Source organism: Urocitellus parryii, chromosome 5, assembly GCF_045843805.1.
Source record: "Urocitellus parryii isolate mUroPar1 chromosome 5, mUroPar1.hap1, whole genome shotgun sequence".
NCBI classification, from domain to species: domain Eukaryota; kingdom Metazoa; phylum Chordata; class Mammalia; order Rodentia; family Sciuridae; genus Urocitellus; species Urocitellus parryii.
In genome coordinates, this window is record NC_135535.1 from 45,565,736 (window position 1) to 45,585,613 (window position 19,878).

At 38.2% G+C, this 19,878-nt stretch overlaps 1 protein-coding gene across 3 annotated transcripts in view; it reads right to left on the bottom strand.

Annotated features, from left to right (window-relative positions):
* The window catches only part of Lgr5 (leucine rich repeat containing G protein-coupled receptor 5), a 123,034-nt gene that overhangs the window by 19,362 nt on the left and 83,794 nt on the right, over positions 1 to 19,878 (bottom strand). Inside the window, exons 5-8 of one of the 3 annotated variants that reach the window (XM_026386656.2) lie at positions 7,115 to 7,330; positions 4,893 to 4,964; positions 2,057 to 2,125; positions 568 to 639 (exon numbers count right to left, since the gene is read on the bottom strand). In XM_026386656.2, coding sequence (XP_026242441.1) covers positions 568 to 639; positions 2,057 to 2,125; positions 4,893 to 4,964; positions 7,115 to 7,330 — 429 coding nt within the window. The remainder of the gene's footprint in view (positions 1 to 567; positions 640 to 2,056; positions 2,126 to 4,892; positions 4,965 to 7,114; positions 7,331 to 19,878) is intronic. The other 2 variants (XM_026386658.2, XM_026386657.2) reach the window with 2 other exon arrangements.

Sequence of the window (19,878 nt, forward strand, 5' to 3'; positions counted from 1 at the left end):
GAGTAATATTCCATTGTGTATATATACCACATTTTTCTTTATCCATTCATCTGTTGAAGGGCACCTAGGTTTGTTCCATAGCTTTGCTATTGTTAATTAAGCTGCTACAAATATTGATGTGGCTGAGTCACTGTAGTATGCTGATTTGGGTATATACCAAGGAATAGCATAACTGGGTCAAATGGTGGTGCATATGATAATTTATATTTCTAGTATGTTTGGGTTGAAGTCCTGGATGACTATGTGGCCTTAACAATGATGCAGTAAAGATCAGTTTTATTCCTTAGAAAAAAGAGATATCCAAAAGCATTTATAAGATCATGAAATGTGATAGACATCAGAAGCATCCAAGCAAAATGCAATGTACATCATAGATCTTAAAAAAAAATTGTTATTTCAGTATTCAGCTGAAACCTGAAAAGATGTCTCCAGATACACTTTTCTGTATAGATTATTACATCAGCTGAGACAAAACACAGGCAAACAAAGGACAGTACATCATATTTAAAAGTACTATATATACTATATTTCAATATGGACAAACCCAAAAGCACCATGGTTACTTACATTGTAATAAGAGAAGGGTTGCCTACAAATGCCTTCTCAGGTATTGACCTGATATTGTTGCTATGAAATCCTCTAGAAAAAGAGGGGGGAAAAAACCAGCTTATAGAAAATCATGTGTGGGGTAAAATTATTTAATAGCTCCCCTCACCCCCACCATGGTAATAATCATCACTTTCGATAGCCAGAGGACAAACTTAAATTCCTTTCTGAGGCTTGAAACTTATGGACACTCATTTATTCTTTAGGAGAAAAAGAAATCATGTGCCTTGTCTTGAAAGAGGAAGAGAGATTCTGAAAAAAACTTTTTTTTAAATGGAAACTTACAAGCTCATATTAGAAAAAGAAAATCCACCTGTTAATATCCAAATAGAGTGCCATTGTATAGCAGCTTGAGGAGTGGGAACTATCTTTGGAGAGAGGATTAGGATCACTCCTCCTGACCCCATTTGAAGCTAGGAGAAGAGAAAATTGACTTAAGCTGCAGTGAAGTAGAGATTTAAATAATCTTCTTATGAGGACAAAATTTCCTGACCTGAAGAAAGGTGCCCCGGCTCAGTGAGTTTGTAATAAATAAAAATGGCTTCTCATCTATGGGTGCTAAGGTTGCCTGCATGGCAGAGGGACAGAGTCAGTGATCTCTGGGTCTTCATGGGCCTGTGCTGGTCAGAGTGAGTGGCAGTACAGGCAAGGCTGCCTGGCTGAGCTGCACAGGGGGTTTCCTGAGGCAACTGCTGAGGGCTGTTTCTTTTCATTTTTCTTTCTTTCTTTCTTTCTTTCTTTCTTTCTTTCTTTCTTTCTTTCTTTCTTTTTTTGGCTGTTTCTTATAAATAAGCTCCTATCTACCTTCTCTGACTGTGTATCTTATTTTTCACTGCCAGGATAATAAGGTTCTACATTTGCTTAGAATATTATTTATATAAGCTATTCATCTTTTTAGGTATGAAGAAAAGTTGATTTTATATCATCTAAAAGCATATATATATATATATATATATATATATATATATATATCTTCTAATGACTGAAAGTTAGCTTTCTTTTCATAAAACTGTTTTTTAAATGAGATGAAGTTCATGCAGCATTTAAGGAAAAAATGTATATGATGAAATGTATGTGAAAGCACCTAGCATTATACAAGACATATGCTATTTTATATATTCAGTTTTATACTCATGCAACCTAGAAATGTTTGGATTCTTAGAAATGCTCAGCAAATAACTGCATTCTATTATAGCTCTACTACAAATTTACAATATGTATTACATTATATGCTATAATACAATATACTATATTGAATGTATGTAAATATGTATGGCTTAGGAAAAGAAAAAAGAGTATGGCTTAGAGATATTCCAGGATACTTAACCACTATTTACATAAACTTCAAAAATTTTCCAGGAAGTCATATTATGTACAAGAATCGTGTATATTTTAAAAATAAATTCACGATGAACAAAATTCTTCTACTAAAATTTTCCCAAATACTCACAGTTCTTTAAGGTTGGAGAGGGTCCTGATTGCAGTGGGGAATTCATCAAGGTTATTGTAATTTAAATCTCTGAAAATGAATAAATAATACTTTGTTTTTCATTTCAAAACTCACAGCAACTATATTTCACAAGGTAAGTTAACATGTTGTTCCAATGGACTCATATCACTGATGAAAGTCCTCATTTCTTCTCTTTATAAAGAGGGTTTTCTTAGCTTGCAGACCACAGATTCCACAGGCATCTGCATTTAAATGGTCATTACACTGATTAAGAGAAATTTCAGAATCTAAGCTCAACAGGTCTAAGTCATTGAAAACAGGAAGAAATGTGCAGCAGTGGCATTAGCTTGGCATGTTGACTGCAGGCTGATGGAGCTCTTCATCTGAGCCTGGCTCTCTACATTGGCAGCTTCTATTTGTACTCAGGCTTCTGGATGGCATCCCCTTTCTTGTTTCCTCCCCTTCTTGGGGACAAGATGCCTTGGAGGGTTGCTTTATTCCTAACTCCTGAGGAAAGCCTGCATCTTTCTCAGCCTGAAGTCCTGGATGGGACCTGATTCTAGAGAGGTTTATGAGATACAGATATTGGGAAGAGGAACATCTAGTCCAGAGTTTCCTTAGAGTCACAAATGATTCAAATCAGAAGCATGTTGTTTTCACTGGTCTGTGAGGCAAAGCTCTATATTATTCCTCACACAGAGAGATGGAAAGGACAGACCATCTCAAGTCATTAATTTCTCTATCTGTTATGACACAAATGGCTTTTCAATTCCATTACTCACGAGTGCTTTATGGACTCACTCCACCTTATACCTACATCTTCGTATGAAAGAGTAATTGCCTCCTGGTCTCTGGGAATGGAAGATTTCCCAGATGACACAGAAACCTTTTGGTCAGGCAATCAGATGTGGTTAGATCTTCCTCTGTGGAGAAGAATTGCTATTTAATTTTAAGAGAAGGATAATTTGGCTGAGTTAAACATGAATCAAGATTCCTACTTGTCTGGCACAAACCATCCTTAAGCTATACTGCAGGCAGGAAACTCATGTCTTTTGTGGACATAAATTTTCTTCCTGTTTGTAAATCTCTCCAGATGCTCTCTTTTGATTAAACAAGGATTGGACCCTTATAAATTACTTGGATTTCTAGTAAGGGAAAGGAAGAGGTTGGAATAACCAATTTACTGATCCTCTGTAGCCCTGGGCAAGAAGGAGGAGTCAATAAGACCTCTACAAATTTTGTCCTAAAATGTTTTGTTTTATGGTGTTATATGTAAACGTGGGTTTTCACCCAGGATTGAGGAAAAAGAAAAACCATGCAAATACCCATCAAAGACCGTGTTTTGTTTGTTTGTTTGTTTTTTCTATTGACCTGTTGAAAGGACTGGAAGGTGTTTTCCATTGTTAAGATCCCCAGCTCAATCCTGTGTAGAGAAGAAAGAAGTTCTAGATTTTCCTAGCAGCTGATAGGAAATGCTCATCTATGCTATTAAGTTGACATCAAGGTCCTGCCTGAACAAGTCTATCTTTGACATTTACAAGGGAAACAGAGTGATTTATGTAACCCTGTTAGAGCTCATTGGCTATAAAAAGACCAATAACAAATGGTTCTTCCGGAAATTAGTGGACACAGACCTGGTTAGAAGCTAAATTGAGCATGTGCAAATTGGTAAGCTTTGTATGCAAATGAAAAATGGGCCCCAAGGCCATGGGAAACTTTGTCACCTCCTCCTGCATTCCTGGTCAGAGCCAGTGTAGTAGATTCAGTGGCCCTGGGTGGTTTAATACACTTGAATATGGAAATGTGGAGATGGAGATGAGCCCATGTCTACAGCCACCTTCCTTTCCCAGCACACTCAGGATCCTCACCCTCATTAAACTTCTCCCACTCAACAGGGCAATAAAGAGCAGTTCCTCTCTTGGGAAAAGGCTGGGACCCTTGTGTGACCTGTGAGAGCCTCCACCTTGACTTTGGGAAAGGGTCTAGGTCATGTTCAGCTGGCCAGACTCATTTTTATTATAGGTACCAACAACGAACTGAATTTTGGACCTTTTCTTTGGAAGTAGTATCTAGAGGTAAACATGAAGTTTAGGTCAAAGAAGGAAGCAAGTCCCTGTTATGCTACTGACTACACATGTAATGTTGGTAAAATAACTTACCCTCATTAAATAGGATGCCATCCTAAGGTAGGATGAAATGGCTACGTGCATAGGATGTTTGTAAAAATTATTGGGATGATGTATGCCAAGGGTTCAATGTGATAGTTGATTATAGATATAGTGAGATAAATGGTAACTATTACTACTTTGCAGTTCTTGGAATTGCTTTAACATGAATCCTGTTTCTTATTGAAATGCCTGTTCATCTTGGATTGGAAACTCAGGCATTCGCCTAGTCTATGTCCACTCATCAGTAGGGAAGACCAAACTCCTGAATAGTGAGCCTGAGAGACAATACAGAATTGATCTTTGGAAGAGAATACACATTCCTAAGCAAACAGTCACTGCTCAGTAGAGAACATCTCATTTAACTTATAATTATTCTAATTAATTTATCAGTCTCATTAGATTAAAATAAAATCTCACTTTTATTGTTTAGCTCTGCAGGGTGTGTGTGTGTGTGTGTGTGTGTGTGTGTGTGTGTGTGTGTAAGAGAGAGAGAGAGAGAGAGAGAGAGAGAGAGAGAGAGAGAGAGAGAAACTCTCCACTGTAGATATCTGTTTAAAGCTCAGGCAATTAACCAAACCAAACAGCAAGTTGGCTTCAAGGCTATTTTGATTCTTTCAGAATATTCATGGAAACACTGAAAAAAGGGAAACAAATAAAGGTCAACTCACAAAGTCTCTAGGCTGTGGAGCCCATCAAAGCATTTCTTTCCCAGGGAGTGGATTCTATTGTTATGGAGATGCCTGCAGGAGAACGTTATAGACAGTCAGGAAGGCACACTGCACATGGAAAATTTAGGCACATTTGGATTGCTTAAATCCAAAGAAACTTATGCTGAAGAATGCTCTAATTATGAGAAATGAACACTGTAAAAAAAAAAAAAAGTCTACATGCCCCATTTGCTTATAAAGAATTTAAAAGACAATCACAGTTTTACTGTTTGGGTTTGATACCTCATATAATAATATGAGCAACATGATCTATATTTGTAAGATCAGGTTTTTCAGTTTTATTGTTTTAGTTTGTTTACTACGGCTTTGAGCTAGAGAATGTGAAGCAGAGATACGGATCATCATTGACAAGTGGAGGACAAAGGGAAGGTCATAGGTGTACTAAGCACATCATATTGAAGCTGAAGGCTTGGGCCACAGGTCAACAGGAAACCACGATTTTGGCCACAGGGAATGATTTTTCGGCTGCCCAAGAAGATTAGTTATCTTGACACAGTATTAATGTGCATAATTTTATCACTTTCGGCTCAATTGGGGTAAGTCAGGTCAGAGCCAATGAGAACAGCTGTGTATACAGCTGAAAACTGGACCAACTCCCAAAGGGATTTTGGAAAATGGGTTTAAGGGGGATATGGTGAAAAAGAATAGCTGAATCTCTGTAAATCCATCCCCTCTAGTGGAGAAAAAAAAATTTAAAGCAGCTTCTGGTGGGTCAGTAGCATCACTTTAATATCTGGAATTCAGTATGAATATTTGTCCCCCAATTTCTTTTTCTTTAAACTAAGATCTGTATTCTAATAAGTAAGTTTTGGTTTTACAGGAGACCAATGCAACACTTGCTGAGGATCTTCTATGTGTGATAGATGAGGAAGGGGATTGAGGAGAAACTAAGAAGATGGATAAGATGTTGACCAGCTCTCAAAGAATACACTAAGTGGAAGAGATGAACATGTAATCAAGTTGTTAACAAAGGTGGCAGGGGTGGGGTGTTGGTGGTGGTGGTTGGGGGTGGAGTAGTGGTGGTGGTTGGGGGTGGGGTGGTGGTGGTATTGTGGTTGGTGGTGGGGGATTGAAGGTTATGGTGAGTCAGTGGGCAGCATGGAGCAAAAGGAGATTGGTGCAGACCTTCCTCAGAGGAAGTGTTAACACTCAAGAGTGTTATGGTTTGGATCTTGAGTGTTCCCTGTGGTATTCCTGGGAGGTGGTACAACCTTTAGGAGGGAAGTTGGTAATTGGGGAAGTGCCCTTGAAGGGGATATTGGGACCTAGTCCTCCCAGCTGGCATAAAGTGAGCAGCTTTGCCCCACCACACACTGCCTACTATGATGATCTGCCATCTTGCCACAAGTCCTCCACAAAGCAACAGGACCAAATGGCCATGGATCAAAACCTCTGAAACCATGAGCCAAAATAAACTTTTTCCTCCATTCAGTTGTTTGTCTCAAGTATTTTGTTACAGTGAGGGAAAGCTCACTAATACACTAAAGCCAATTGATTTCAGAGCCTTTTGAACAGTAGTTGTTTTCCTGTCTCAACATTGATTGGCTACTCTATTATACATGAGGGGGATACTGCTTCACCCTTAAAGGAGACTGATTATTTTTCTAACATTACTTATTCAAGAATCATTTTGATATACTAAAGTAATGAAATCTAGACCTAACAGAAAAAAGCTGTACAAATGCATAACTTGCTGTCAGGTGATGGTTCTTCTTTCTCTTTCCTTGACTCAAGAAGTATTTAATAGAGAGTATTAATATTACTGATACATATTATAAAATAATAAGGCATCTTTCAGTTTGACCTGAGCTCTCAACTATTATAAAAAATGAGGACTTTTAAACAAATAACTTTGGTTACTGTACTAACTGTATAGTGCTGTGATTTCTTGTTCAATATACAATGGGTTCCACTAAAGCAGAGGTCATAACTTATTATTTTTGCATGCCTAGCAGTTCTTGGCACTTATCAGGTGCTTGATAAATGTTATTTAAGTCATTTACACAATTGGAACATTTGTAACTCATTTTGGGGAGAGGAGCAGGGAGTTGTCCTCCCATAAAATGTGTCCATTCAAGTTTTGAAGGACCAGCATTTTAAGGCCAAGGGCTAGAGTGAATTTAGAAACTGTTAGAAGAGAGAGAAAAATCAATAAAACTTACAGAACTACCAAGCTAGAGAGGTTTCCAAATGCATAGTCTGGTATGTAGTGTATTTTGTTCAGGGCCAAGGTCATGGCTTGCAATGCTGATAAACTTCTGAAAGCCTGGACAGGGATTTCTGTCAGGGCATTGTCATCTAGCCACAGGTGCCTCAGGGAATGCAGGCCACTGAAACAGCTGGGTGGCACGTAGCTGATGTGGTTGGCATCTAGACGCCTGTGGAAGAGAGTGAATGAGAATGGAAAAGAGAGCAAACACCATGCAGAAGCTGGACTTGGCACGAAATCCCTGCATGTACCCATCAACTAGAGTGAAACAGCTGAGATACTCAGGGTCCCTGACATCTGCACCATTTTCCTCAACTGATGGATTCTCCCTTTAGCTCACGAACCAGTGTTTCTTAGGAACCAGTGTTTCTTAGGAACCAGTGTTTCTTAGGCCTCCTGGCTCTAAAACTCCGCGGTATTTCTTCCAGGCTTGTGGGTAACGTGGCCTCCCCAAGGTATACAGTTTCAGTATGATGATCTTCAGCTTTCACCTCTGACTAAAGGTGACAGATAGTCACATTCCCTTCTCTCTTCCACCCCAAGCCAAATGAATGCCTGTATATTCCTGGGCTCTTTTGAACATATTTAACATTTGAATCTACTAGTTTGTTCTTTAAGCTTGAGAAAATATTATTTCAGTATTTGACAGAATTCAGTAATTTTTAAAGGCCTTTAGGTCTGGATAAGGAGAGGCGGCCCTTCCCTTTTTCTTAGTGCTATGTTGAAGAGCCTAAAAACTCCTGGCTTTTCTGCTCATCCTAATCATTTGCCTTGGGTGATGTTTGTTTCTCTGACATTATAAACTAATAATAAAATTGTCAATTTTCCAGATCTTGTTTCCTTTTTCCACACTCCAGTATTTTCTTCTTTTTTAAAGTGGGGAACTACCTCTAAAAATAGGTCTGGATAATGAGCTGTTAGAACTTCAGAGCCAGCAGAGGGAGTGCAATACTTTATTTTACCCTGATCCAATATACATTGTGGCTGTAATTAAAATGCCCTCACTTTTCTCATAGAATTGACAACACTCATGTAGTTTGAAATTTTCTTTGAGACACATGTACAATAGAATCAGCATCACTCAGCTATGCTTCCAATGACCCTCGCTCATTTTTCTTTTCAATCTGTTTTTAAGAATCACACGTTTGCATTTTCAAAGCTAGGATTAAAGAAAAAATTAGGAAGAGTTGCATTTTAAGCAGTCCATGTATTAGGGAGGATTAGAAAATCACGAGAGGATTTTGAAAAATGTTTTCGGAAGCATTTAAGACTAAACAGATGCAGGAAGCACACCAGGATCACAAAATAATCTCCTGCAAACCAAATTTAAACAGTTTAGAAATAGAATTCTCTGTGGTAGTGAACTGATCTCTCTGGAAAATGGCTTCCTCACTTTTGGTCACATAATGTCATTCTAATTGTCCTCTCTGGTTCTTATGTCTACCAACTGAATGGAAAAAAGTGACACCTTAAAGGCCCTGGGCCAAGTTTTGGTTATAAATAAGATAAGGGAACTTGGAACGAATTTGAAGAGTTGGGTGTTGTCACCCACAGACACTTAAGTTTCCAACAGACTAACCATCATCATAGACAGCAAAAAGCTTCCCAACATCTCGTGGTTCTGTTGACAAATGAAACTGGAAATGTTTAGGAAAACTCAACACCATCTCTCCTTGTTTCTCCAGCCACAACTTGCTCAGCCCATGTTCAAGTTAGGGAAGGAGGAGGTGATTGCTTTTGACTAGAGGAAAAGCACATATGCAAACTCTCCTTAACTACTGCAGGGACTAAAGACTAGGGACTTTATAATACAGTCTGAGCCTCTGAGTTTCAGTTGACATATTGTCTGATTATTGCCTGTTGATTGTACATTGAAACTATAAGTGGCTCCTAAAAGCCTTGAAAATGACCAATCTCACAGTTCAGTGTAGATGTTAGAGTATATTAATAGAAAAGGCATCGAGTCAGAGGCTTGTCTTTTAGATATTTTAAATGGCTACTGATGTGAAGTGGTCCTAGTATTAGTTCCCTATGCTAATGAGTGCATTTCTCTGGACAGCTATCTTTTATGAATCACTTTGTCTTCCTCAGAAAAAAAGGATGGAATCTGACCTCCACACTATTATCTCATACAAATTGGCTGTTGGAAATAAAATAAGTCAGAGCAATTGTTCAGAGTCCTAACACTCCAAATACTAAGACCCCAGACCTAATAGTCCATAGCACAGACTTTCAGGCATCCTGAATGCAGCATTTCCACTACACAGTTTCTTCATTTAAGAAGCTCTCAATAGATAGTACTTAAAAATGAAGTGTTTCAGAACCTATGGCCACCTGGCCTCCATGGTTCCAACCTAATTTAGTGTGTTGTACACTGTTCACACTAAAAGCCATTATTTGATGTCATTTTCCCCTCCCAGTTTTTTTTAATATGCTTTTAGTCGTAGATGGACACAATACCTTTATTTTATTTATTTTTATGCGGTGCTGAGGATTGATTCCAGTTTCCCATACATTCCAGGCAAGTGCACTGCCACTGAGCCACAACCCCAGGCCATCCCCTCCTAGTTTTATAATGGTATAATTGACAAATAAAAATGTATATACTTATGTACAATGTTATGTTTTGCTATATGTTTACATTGTAAAATGATTAAATCAAACTAATTAATATCCCTCCCATATTTACCATTTTTTTTGTGGTGGGAATATTTAGGGTCTAATCTGTTAGCAATTTTCAAATACACAATGCAGTACTATTAATTATAACTACCATACTCTACAATGATTGCCAGAACTTATTCATGCTACGTGAGACTTGCTACTTTTGAAGCAACATCTCCCCGTTCTCCCTCTCAACCCTGTAGACCCTTGGTAGCCACCATTCTAGTCTCTTCTTCTATGACTGAATTAATCTTGACAGAATATCCCAAGTCTGAAATGGAGTATGGAATTAATTATCCAGCTATTGTACAGGTGGTTCTTACGGAACAAGGTTAAGACTGTGGGCAAAGCAGCTGGCAGGGCACAAGTTGTGCCTATTCAATGAGTAAACAAAAGGCTTATATTGTGTCAATCTGGTCTTTTTCAGGCAGCTGAACATTTTCTATTCATATGCTTGGAAAATGCAATATTTAAGCAGTGAAGTTTAAGATAAGCATCACTATACACTACAAGAAAACACACACATATAAAATATGGCTCAATTATATACTTATTATCTATCAGGAGCAACCGAGTGACATTATACTTCCACTTTTTAAATGCTTCATTATTATTTCTATTTTGTGCAAGTCAAAAGGAGTGTGTGTGTGTGTGTGTGTGTGTGTGTGTGTGTGCACGCGTGCATGCAGGCAGCTTAATATCTGTGAATTAGTGCCGAGATTTGGGTATGGAAGTCCCAGGATCAAGTCATTATAGTAGCTGGGACCATGAATAAGTCAATAGACCACAGCTTTAGCATCTATAAAATGAGGATAACTTCTCTCTTTCTTACAGTGTTTCTTTCTGATTAAAGGAGACAATACAATAGGACTTACATAAAAGACTTATACAACTTAATTATTTTAAGTTATTATTATCTGAAGCTGGGTAAAAATTGTGTTTTTTGTCTTTGACCATTGAGCCATAGGAAAAAAAAAAGAAGTAAAGTCAATTTTTATTCAGACAAATGTTGACTAAATTAAGTGCTAGATTGTCAGTGAATTTCAGGTCTGAGAAAAGCAGGCTGTTTCATTTCTCATAACAGAACTGGTCAAGAGGTGTCTGCAATTAGGTATAATAAATGACTCCTTTTTTTCAGCCTTTAGTGTTATTGTCACGTTGTGTACCTAACATACACACACATATTCCTATTACACAATAGGGAAAAATGTTGTGGTTCTGTTATGTTACTGACTATAACATCTTTCTTCTTAAGTCAAAGGAGAAGTGGCAACATGTGAGAGATGGTATGTTCTCAGAGAAAGTTCCTAGAAATGATCTTAACATTTATGCATTCATCAAAATGTGACAGGCAGCACAAAACCCACACGCCCATTAGTCAGAGCAAAGTAAAACATTGAAAAAAACAGTGTGAGAGGCTTCACCTTCAATTCAGACAAATAAAACTTCTTAATTATTATCTTGAAAAACAATGTGAAAAGTGATCACTATATGGGAAATGGCACCCCATTTATACTGCTTAAGGAACCACAGTGAAATCATAAAACAAAATTTAGGCTACTTCCTGTGTCATCTACAACCACCTATGTAATGGGCATATGGTAAACTAGACTGCATTCTACAAGTGATAGACTTTATAATCTAAGGAAAAATCTTCAGATTTTGGGGGTGGTACCACTTTTGTCCCACTCTAAAAAAGTTTTCTTTTTATTCTTACTGTAGTTCAATTTTTTGCAATTCCATATTCTCTATCGGAGATTGTCATTTTTTCATTTTGTCATGTGAACTAGCAGGACTGTTGCTTCTCTCCTCATCAAATATCCCTTAATATGCATGTTCAGCAGCTACACTGCATGTTTTGTTGACTGTTATAGCAAGCTCCATCACAGAGAAAAAGACGTGCTCATATTCTGTGTAGACCAGCATAGGGGCAATGGAGACCCCAAAGACTGAAATAGTGGGAGAGAAACATGACATCATCTGGTGCAAGAACAGAATTCTGATGAGTCTTTGTAAAGTTACTTAGAGGGCTACCACTGGTGAGAAATGGCTTTGTTATGACCTTTGGGCTTATGTTGAAATAACTCAGTTCTCTGCCTAAGGGATTTTGCTGCTCCAGTTGCTTGGCCAAGGGCACAGTCTCTCATGGGACTTGGGTTGCTTTTCCTCACCTCAGGGACCTGGCCTTGGCAATCCAGTTTACTTCAACAGGCTTTAAGAACTCCAAAGTTAAGTGCTTGGAGTCTGGATAATGTCAATCCCGGAAGGCTTCTGGGCTACCAGCCTATGAGAAATGTCCTACCCTATCCAAGAAATCTTCAGGGTCTGCATAAGATGTTTCTTTCTCTGGAGTGGGGGTATCATACTGACTCCTGACCAGACACCCTAAGAATAGCTGTGTGGAAAGCTCATCATGATAGATAGCAATGGGCAGGAGGGACTAATAGGGGAGCAAATGGTCAAAGCAACTGCAGTGATCAAGGAGAGAAAGATGAATGCCTGGAAGTAATGTGGGAATGGAGAGGAAGGGCCTAATTTGAGGGATGTTGAATAACTTGACTTGATAGAACTTGGTGACTCACCAGGTGTGACCAGAGAGGGAGAAAACAAAAGCTCTGTGACTTACGTTCTGGCCTGGGCAACTGGGAAGATGATGACTATGCAAGAGCAGGGAAGAATACTACTCAGTATTATGTGCAATAAAAATAAAACAGTGAATTTAAGTTTTGTGCATGCCATTCTGGAATATCAATGTGTTTTATGTGGCAAAGAGCTGGAAGATGACGGCAAAAATTTAATCTTTTATGTGTAGGCAATGGCAAAAAAAAAAAAAGCTCATTTTCTTTTTGTTTAAAGTCTTTGTTCTTAAGATTTATACATAAGGGGTTAACTGTGAAAATTTCCTCTTTTAAAAGAAAGAGTATGCTTATCTGCTGCATACTTCTAAAGGAAACTTTTGATTTATAAATGGCATTTTTTTGTAGGGATTAAAGACTATGAGATCACTCTTGCTATTGTTCCAGAAAATGGTCCTTTATTTATCTTGTATATGACACCTTGCCCATGTATCACATAAACTTATATCTTTGTTTGAGAATGTCTTTGATGAGCCATTAACCACAAAGAAGAAAGCGTTAGACAAAAGATAAGCCATTGATCTTGGCTAATTCTCTGCTGAGATGACTGTAATAATGTCAATTATTAACATGGATGACTGGGAGGAAAGAAAAAAGCCAAAAGTGTGAAGAATGTTGCAGCTGCATTAGACAGACTATGGGGATTCTTATGTAGCAAGCAGAATTAGGGAGCATGGCATTTTCATGATTGACCCTGCATTTTTATATTTAGTTGAAGAGTTTTCCTTTGTAAGTTTTTTTGTTTTGTTTTGTTTTGCTTTGCTTTTGGGCACTGGGGATTGAATCCAGGGTCAGTTTACCACTGAGCTACATCCTTGGTCCTTTTTAGTTTTTATTTTGAGATAGGATCTCACTGAGTTGCTTAGGACCACCCTAAATTGTTGAGGCTGGCTTTCCAAGCCCTGGAATTGGCCCTTTGTAAGTTTTAAAGCTCTGTCATATAGTACATGCATTTTACATTTTGTAAGATCATCTTACCATCCTTGAAAAAAGTCATACATGGCTGGGAGAACCTCAGAGATTTAGTTCATTTATAAGTTTTGAAAAGTGAAAGCATTCCCAATTATTATTTTACTTTTTAAATAAAATGAAAAACATGTAGTTCCAAATCTATATATAATACAATTTAACAAAGTGCATAAACTATGATGAAATTTCGCTGTTTTGAAGTTGTATTGCACTGGAATCAGTGCGTCATTAGACCTAAATCCTACCACAAGATCATCAGGATAGACGTTCATCTATATGAACCCTTACAGATTGAATTAAAATTGATTTAAACGAATTCTTCACAATAATATCAGCATTATTTTTGTTGTAGTGATTACCATTTTTAAATATTTATGGAGTGACCCCAACATGGACTTTCACCTTTTAATGAATTTACTATATATGGGAAACTTCCTGTATCCTAGGAAGATAATTTAGCAAATGGATTCATGTAAAGACCATGAGTGCTTAGAGGGGATATTTCCACCTCAGTCTTGATTTTCACCATGTGAAACCTAATGTGTCCTCCAGGAAGCATTGCTTTAGACCTATTTCCCACCTTTCCAGTTTAGGGAAAGAAAGTCTTCAGGTTATTAAAGTGCAATAATTTAGAGACTAGTTAGTAAGTTGTCTTGACTAGGAGCTGAATGAAAAGTGTCTAAGAGAATCAAACCCCTGTCTCTCTGAATTGCCAAGGAGTGCAAGACTCTATCATCTATCTATCTATCTGTCTGTCTGTCTATCTATCTATCTATCCATCCCTCCATATATATTTATACATTTTTTATTTTTGTGGTGCTGGGGATTAACCTCAGGGTCTCACACATACTGGAAAAGTGCTCCACCACTGAGTGACATCTCTAGCTCCAAAGAATATATTTTTTAAGTCAAATCATATTAAATTGCTCAGTTTCTTAGTGGTCACCACTGTTGTGAATTTTTTTTTTCAACAAAGAGATGATCTATAGTCAAAGTATTGTGAGCAGTGACTTCTTGAGTTTTGTTTTTCTCTGCAGAAAACAAAGGTCCTCTTTTTGTCAGGGGCACCATTAGTCTCCCAAGTACCACTAGGGTTTGAAATTGAGGGGCAGTTTTTGAATCTTCTATTGCCTTCCAGCCAATCATTCACCAGCCCTCTCCATTCATCTTCATCTCTGAGACTCTCCACTTGGACTGTCTAGTTAAGTCTCTTATCTCTTCACACCTGCATTACTGCAACAGCCTCTGAGCTAGACTTTTTGGCTTTGATCTCTTATCTCTTCCATTAATCCTGTAGACTGCTGCCAGGTTAATCTCTGTTAAATTGCACTCCATGTCATTTCCCTGCAAGGAATCCATACTTCCATACTATCATTCCTTTCAAACCCAAACTTCCCATTCTGTTATTGAAGCCTCTCTACCCACCTAAACCTGCCAGACTTTTCTCTTATTTCTTGGTCCACTCAATTCTCATTTTTAGTTCTTTCCCACAGTAATTCTGGACTCTGTATTCATAAACATCCCCCTGCCTGTCCAAATCCCATCAACCTCTTGAGACATAATATCATAAAATTTTTCCTGTATCCCTACTCTTAAAGCAGGGAGTCCTCAGCTGAGACAATAGGAAAATGAATTCTGGTAGATACATCAACTCTAAAATCCCTTCAGGAATCACTGGGTTCAACTCTCAGTCCCAGAAAGGCATGTGGGAAAAGCCAGGGCACACAGTTAGAGTCCGGAGCCAGGGAGAGAGTAAATGCAGGTTAAATGCAGTAAAAGCTGGGGAGATAAGCGGATCCTCAGTACCACCTAAGAACACCACTTAGAGTTTGGATCTTCAGTTTAAGCCGTACTTCTTGAGGGCTGTCTTTGTCCTGGGAACCCTCCTGGTGCTGGGGATCTAGCAAAAAACTCAGCAGGTACAGTCTGTGTCTCTATCATAGTCAGACAAATAAATCATGATGAAATATTAAGAGAAATGCATGGTTAGGGGACTTAACCAAAGTTTCAACTTTTCTGCTTTTTTAAGGTGCAGATCTGGATTTCAAATTTTGTGCCATCTCCATTTAGTTGTTCTTCTTCAAACACAAGGTTTGAAGTCCAAACTGATTATCTTCCTCTTCTACCTCCCTATCCCCATACTGTCCTCTACCAGTGTTTCTTATCCCAGGGATTGGCTACATTAAGCACATAGTTGAATAAACCCAAAACTTAGGAATCATCTTTGACATATCCTTCTACTTTATTCTTCAGAGCAAATTCATTAATAAACACTGGCAATTTCACATTCTAAATATTTTTCAAATCCATCTCCTTTTCTCCATCACCGCTGCCTCCATTCTGACAACTTTCTCTTTTCTCAACTAGATGCTTCAACAGGACAGACCCTGCTGAACGCCCTCCAGTGGATGTCCACCCTATAATATAGGCTGAAATCCTTGACATCATGTTCTGTTCCCAATGGGTCTCACAGGGCCTGGTCCTCACCTGCCTTCCAAGTTTCTTCTGGCACTTTTATTCACCTTGAGCCTCTTGATTCTTGATGGATTTGTTTCCTGGTCCTTAATGTTAATAGCACCTCACCCCCATGAGTGGTTGCATACTAATTCCTTTGGTTGGGACTTTGTCTTTGTCTAATCAACACTTACTTTGTAATGATGGCAAGACACCTTTTCCTTTCTCACCTACAGTTTTCTCATCAGGAAAATAGAGATGATTTCTACCTCATAGGGATAGACAACCAATTGCATAGAGAAACACCTAAAAGACAAAACACATTTTGATATTGTTCCCTTTCCAATTTCGGTTTATTTATTTCCATTTTTCAGCATTACAACTATCTTTTTTTGAATCTTCACAACACTGTCTATACTTGTGTTCCTGTCAAGCTTTCCCTCCCTGTGTTTAGTGCCCATTCTTTCTCGAAGGTGATTCAAGATGTTAAGAAAAATGTGGTGGTGAATTGGGCAGATTTGGGGGTCTGACAGACCAGAGTTCTTGTCTGAAGCTTCTTTGTAGCTGAACTCCATTGCAAGCCACTTGACCTTGGGAAGGTCAGCCACCCTCTTGGCTTTTTTGCTTCCCCATCACCAGGAAAGGGATAGTGTCAGTACTGACCTTTCGAGCCTGCTGAGGATGAAGTGGGTTGTAAAAGTGCTTATGACTTTGGGCATTTAATCAGTTCTGCATTCTGGTTCCATCTCTACAATATTCCCATTTTCTACTGGTGAAATTCATCTACAATTCATCACAGACCCCCATCTATCCCCAAACACAGCCCCACTCACAATATGCCTTCCCCAACTCTCATCCCTTTAGCACCCAATGAGTCCAATCTGCTTTCCAAGGTTAACCTTCATTTTACCTTAGGAGGTTAAAAATATTTTTATTTTACTTCTTATTTCACAACTCCCACCTTCTCTTTATTTATCTGTCAGTCAGGATAGCCATGAAGGCAACTTATCATGGCTCTGGCAGATAATCTCATGGAAGAATATTGCTTGCATGGCCTCTTACATAAACTATTCAATTTTTTCTCCAAATATTACTTGCAGAACATGCTTCGATTTTAGCTTCTCTTCTTGTAAACATTGTGTAGAAAGGTCTTTCCCTTTGAAAATAATATGTCCCTTATGTCTAAATTGAGGGGGCAGGGAATTCATGGGGTGCTGATTTGTGTATGATTCTGGAAAATAAATTCTTAGTGCAGCAACCAAACTTCATAGACTCTAGAACTTCTGAGTATATCTCCCTCCCAACATGCTATACTTAATATACTGGCATTTGTGTGTGTGTGTGTGTGTGTGTGTGTGAGTGTGTGTGTGTGTGTATAAACAAAACAAACTAGTAGCACAGTATATTTGTGTTGTTTAGGCTTGTGACCTCTCTTTCTGGAGACTTATAGTGGAAGGAATGTCACCAATAGTAAAATCACTGTTTTTTTTATTTTTATTTTTTAGCCACTTTGATTTTTTTAAGCCTCTTGTTTATCTCACCATTCTTTGCTTACACTTGTCCTCTGTTATTTCTGCCTCATGCTATACCCTGGGCTTGACACTCAGTAGGGTCCTGAGAGCAACAGAAGAAAACTAAAACTGCTGCTGTTCTAGGTTTGCCTTACTTTCTGCTCAATACTGTGAACCCCACCACTTCCTCCTCACCCTTTCCTTTTGCTTTCTCTCTCTCTCCTCTCTCTCTCTCTCTCTCTCTCTCTCTCTCTCTCTCTCTCTCTCGATTATTAGCAAAAACTTCCAAAGAAGAGTCTGGATGAAGTCACTGACATTTCACAGGGCGCAAGGGTAGACTCCGTCGCCTTGAAGATGATACTATAAGATGGAGGTAGTTAGGTGTGGTGGTGCACACCTGTAATCCCAGTGACTTGGGAGGATAGGGCAGGAGGGTTTCAAGTTCAAAGCTTTTTAGCAACACCCTGTTTCAAAATAAAAAAATAAAAAGGGCCAGGGAAATGCCTCAGTAGTAAAGCATTCCTGGGTTCAATCCCTGGTAACTAAAAAAAAAAAAAAAAAAAAAAAAAAAAAAAGGCATGGGTATATCTTGCTTCAGGCAGGAATTACACATGAGTTTAAAATATAATCTTGTATTCTGAAGGTGACTATTAGCTAATTGGAAAATAGAGACACTAATAAAGATATGTTTAATTCTCCCTCACTTTCTATTTACCAACCCAGTATCTCTGTGATTGTGCATATTCTGCAATTAGCTTTGCTAGTGCAGACTTGGAATGAAAACCAAGTTCTTAAACAATACTTTGGTTAATTGGACAAACATGCACATGTAATTCTCTTTGGTCATCTTGAACTTCACAAATGACAGTGAGATGCTTGAAATGCATTGATGATCATCACAAATCAGGCAATGATTTTTCACAGATCTATTTTTTTTTAACTATGAAAACAAAGGTAAGAGGGTACTGGAGGGTTAAGTTTTGAATCCCCGTCAAATCACTGTAATCTGACCCTAGTTCACAAATGTCTACAATGCCAAAAGTTTCTTGGTGAAACACAACTCACTGTAAATTCTGATTACATTTCCTATTCCCTTCCAAAAAAACAGAAAGGAAATTAGGTTATATTTGATTACATTACAAAAAATCTAGTCAGTGTCTGGGCAGTCATTGCCATGTCAGAAGCCAAATGTACACATTGTACAGGGGTAGGATCTGGGCTGCTGTGCTCTGGCACACAGGCCTGTGTCCTGATTTTTTAGTAGATCAATTTGTAAGCATCAGGAGAGAGTTAAATGCCAATGTACCTATGTGTTTTCATTATGAACAAAAATTTTTTGTTTATGTGAAATAAATGGAAAATTACATCCCTTGAAACTTGAATACACTTACAGCATTGTTACCAATTACAATATATTAGGTTTCTTAAACTTCACTCAATGACGCTAAGTCTATATGGGTGGAGCAAAGAATACAAATGATCTACTTCGGTAATTCTCAATCATTTTTGGTTTTTAGTCCACTTAGTGTAGTAGAACAGTAGAAATTTTAATTTCTCAAATGAATTTTGCATAAAAATCATCTAAGATTTTGTTCAAATGAAGATTCTTGCTAAGATTGAGCTGGTCCATGAACCACATTTAAACAGCAGGAAGAATAGACCATGTGGCCTCTTTATCTGTCCTATGTTGTTCAGTTTAATTAATAGGCAAATGTGAGCTGTTTACAATAAACATAAACAAGGCAATGCCTGATTTTTATATTCTATTATTAGCTCATATTGGAATGTGAAGTATGAATTTTGTTTTTATTTCAGATTTGAAAAGAAGTCAGAAGAATTGTTTGCAGATGATTGGAGAAAATGCTTCAGGACATCTTATTTCCTAATCTTCACTTTAAGAAACTCATAACTATATAATTAAGTCAGTTAGAAAGATGCTGCTGGGCGTGGTGATGCATGCCTGTAATCCCAGTGGCTTGGGAGGCTGAGGCAGGAGGATCTCGAGTTCAAACCTAGCTTCAGCAATTTAGCAAGGCACTAAGCAACTCACCCCTGTCTTTAAACAAAGTGTAAAAAAGGGCTGTGGGAGCTGGGGTTGTGGCTCAGTGGTAGAGGATTTTCCTAGCATGCATGAGGCACTGGGTTCAATCCTCAGCACCACATATAAATAAATAAATTACATAAAGGTCCATCAACAACTAAAAATAATAATAATTTTAAAAGAGCTGGGGATGTGGCTTAGTGCTTGACCGCCCCTGGGTTAAATCCTCAGTATCAAAAACAGAAAACATTGATGCTGATGCATGTCTATAATCCCAGTTACTGGGGAGACTGAAGAAGGAGCATCAAAAGTTGAAAGCCAGCCTCAGCAGCTTGGCAAGACTCTGTCTCAAAATAAGAATAAAAGAGGTTAGGGATGTATCTCAGTGGTGGAGTGCCCCCGGGTTCAATTCTAGTACTGCATAAACGAAAAGAAAGAAAAA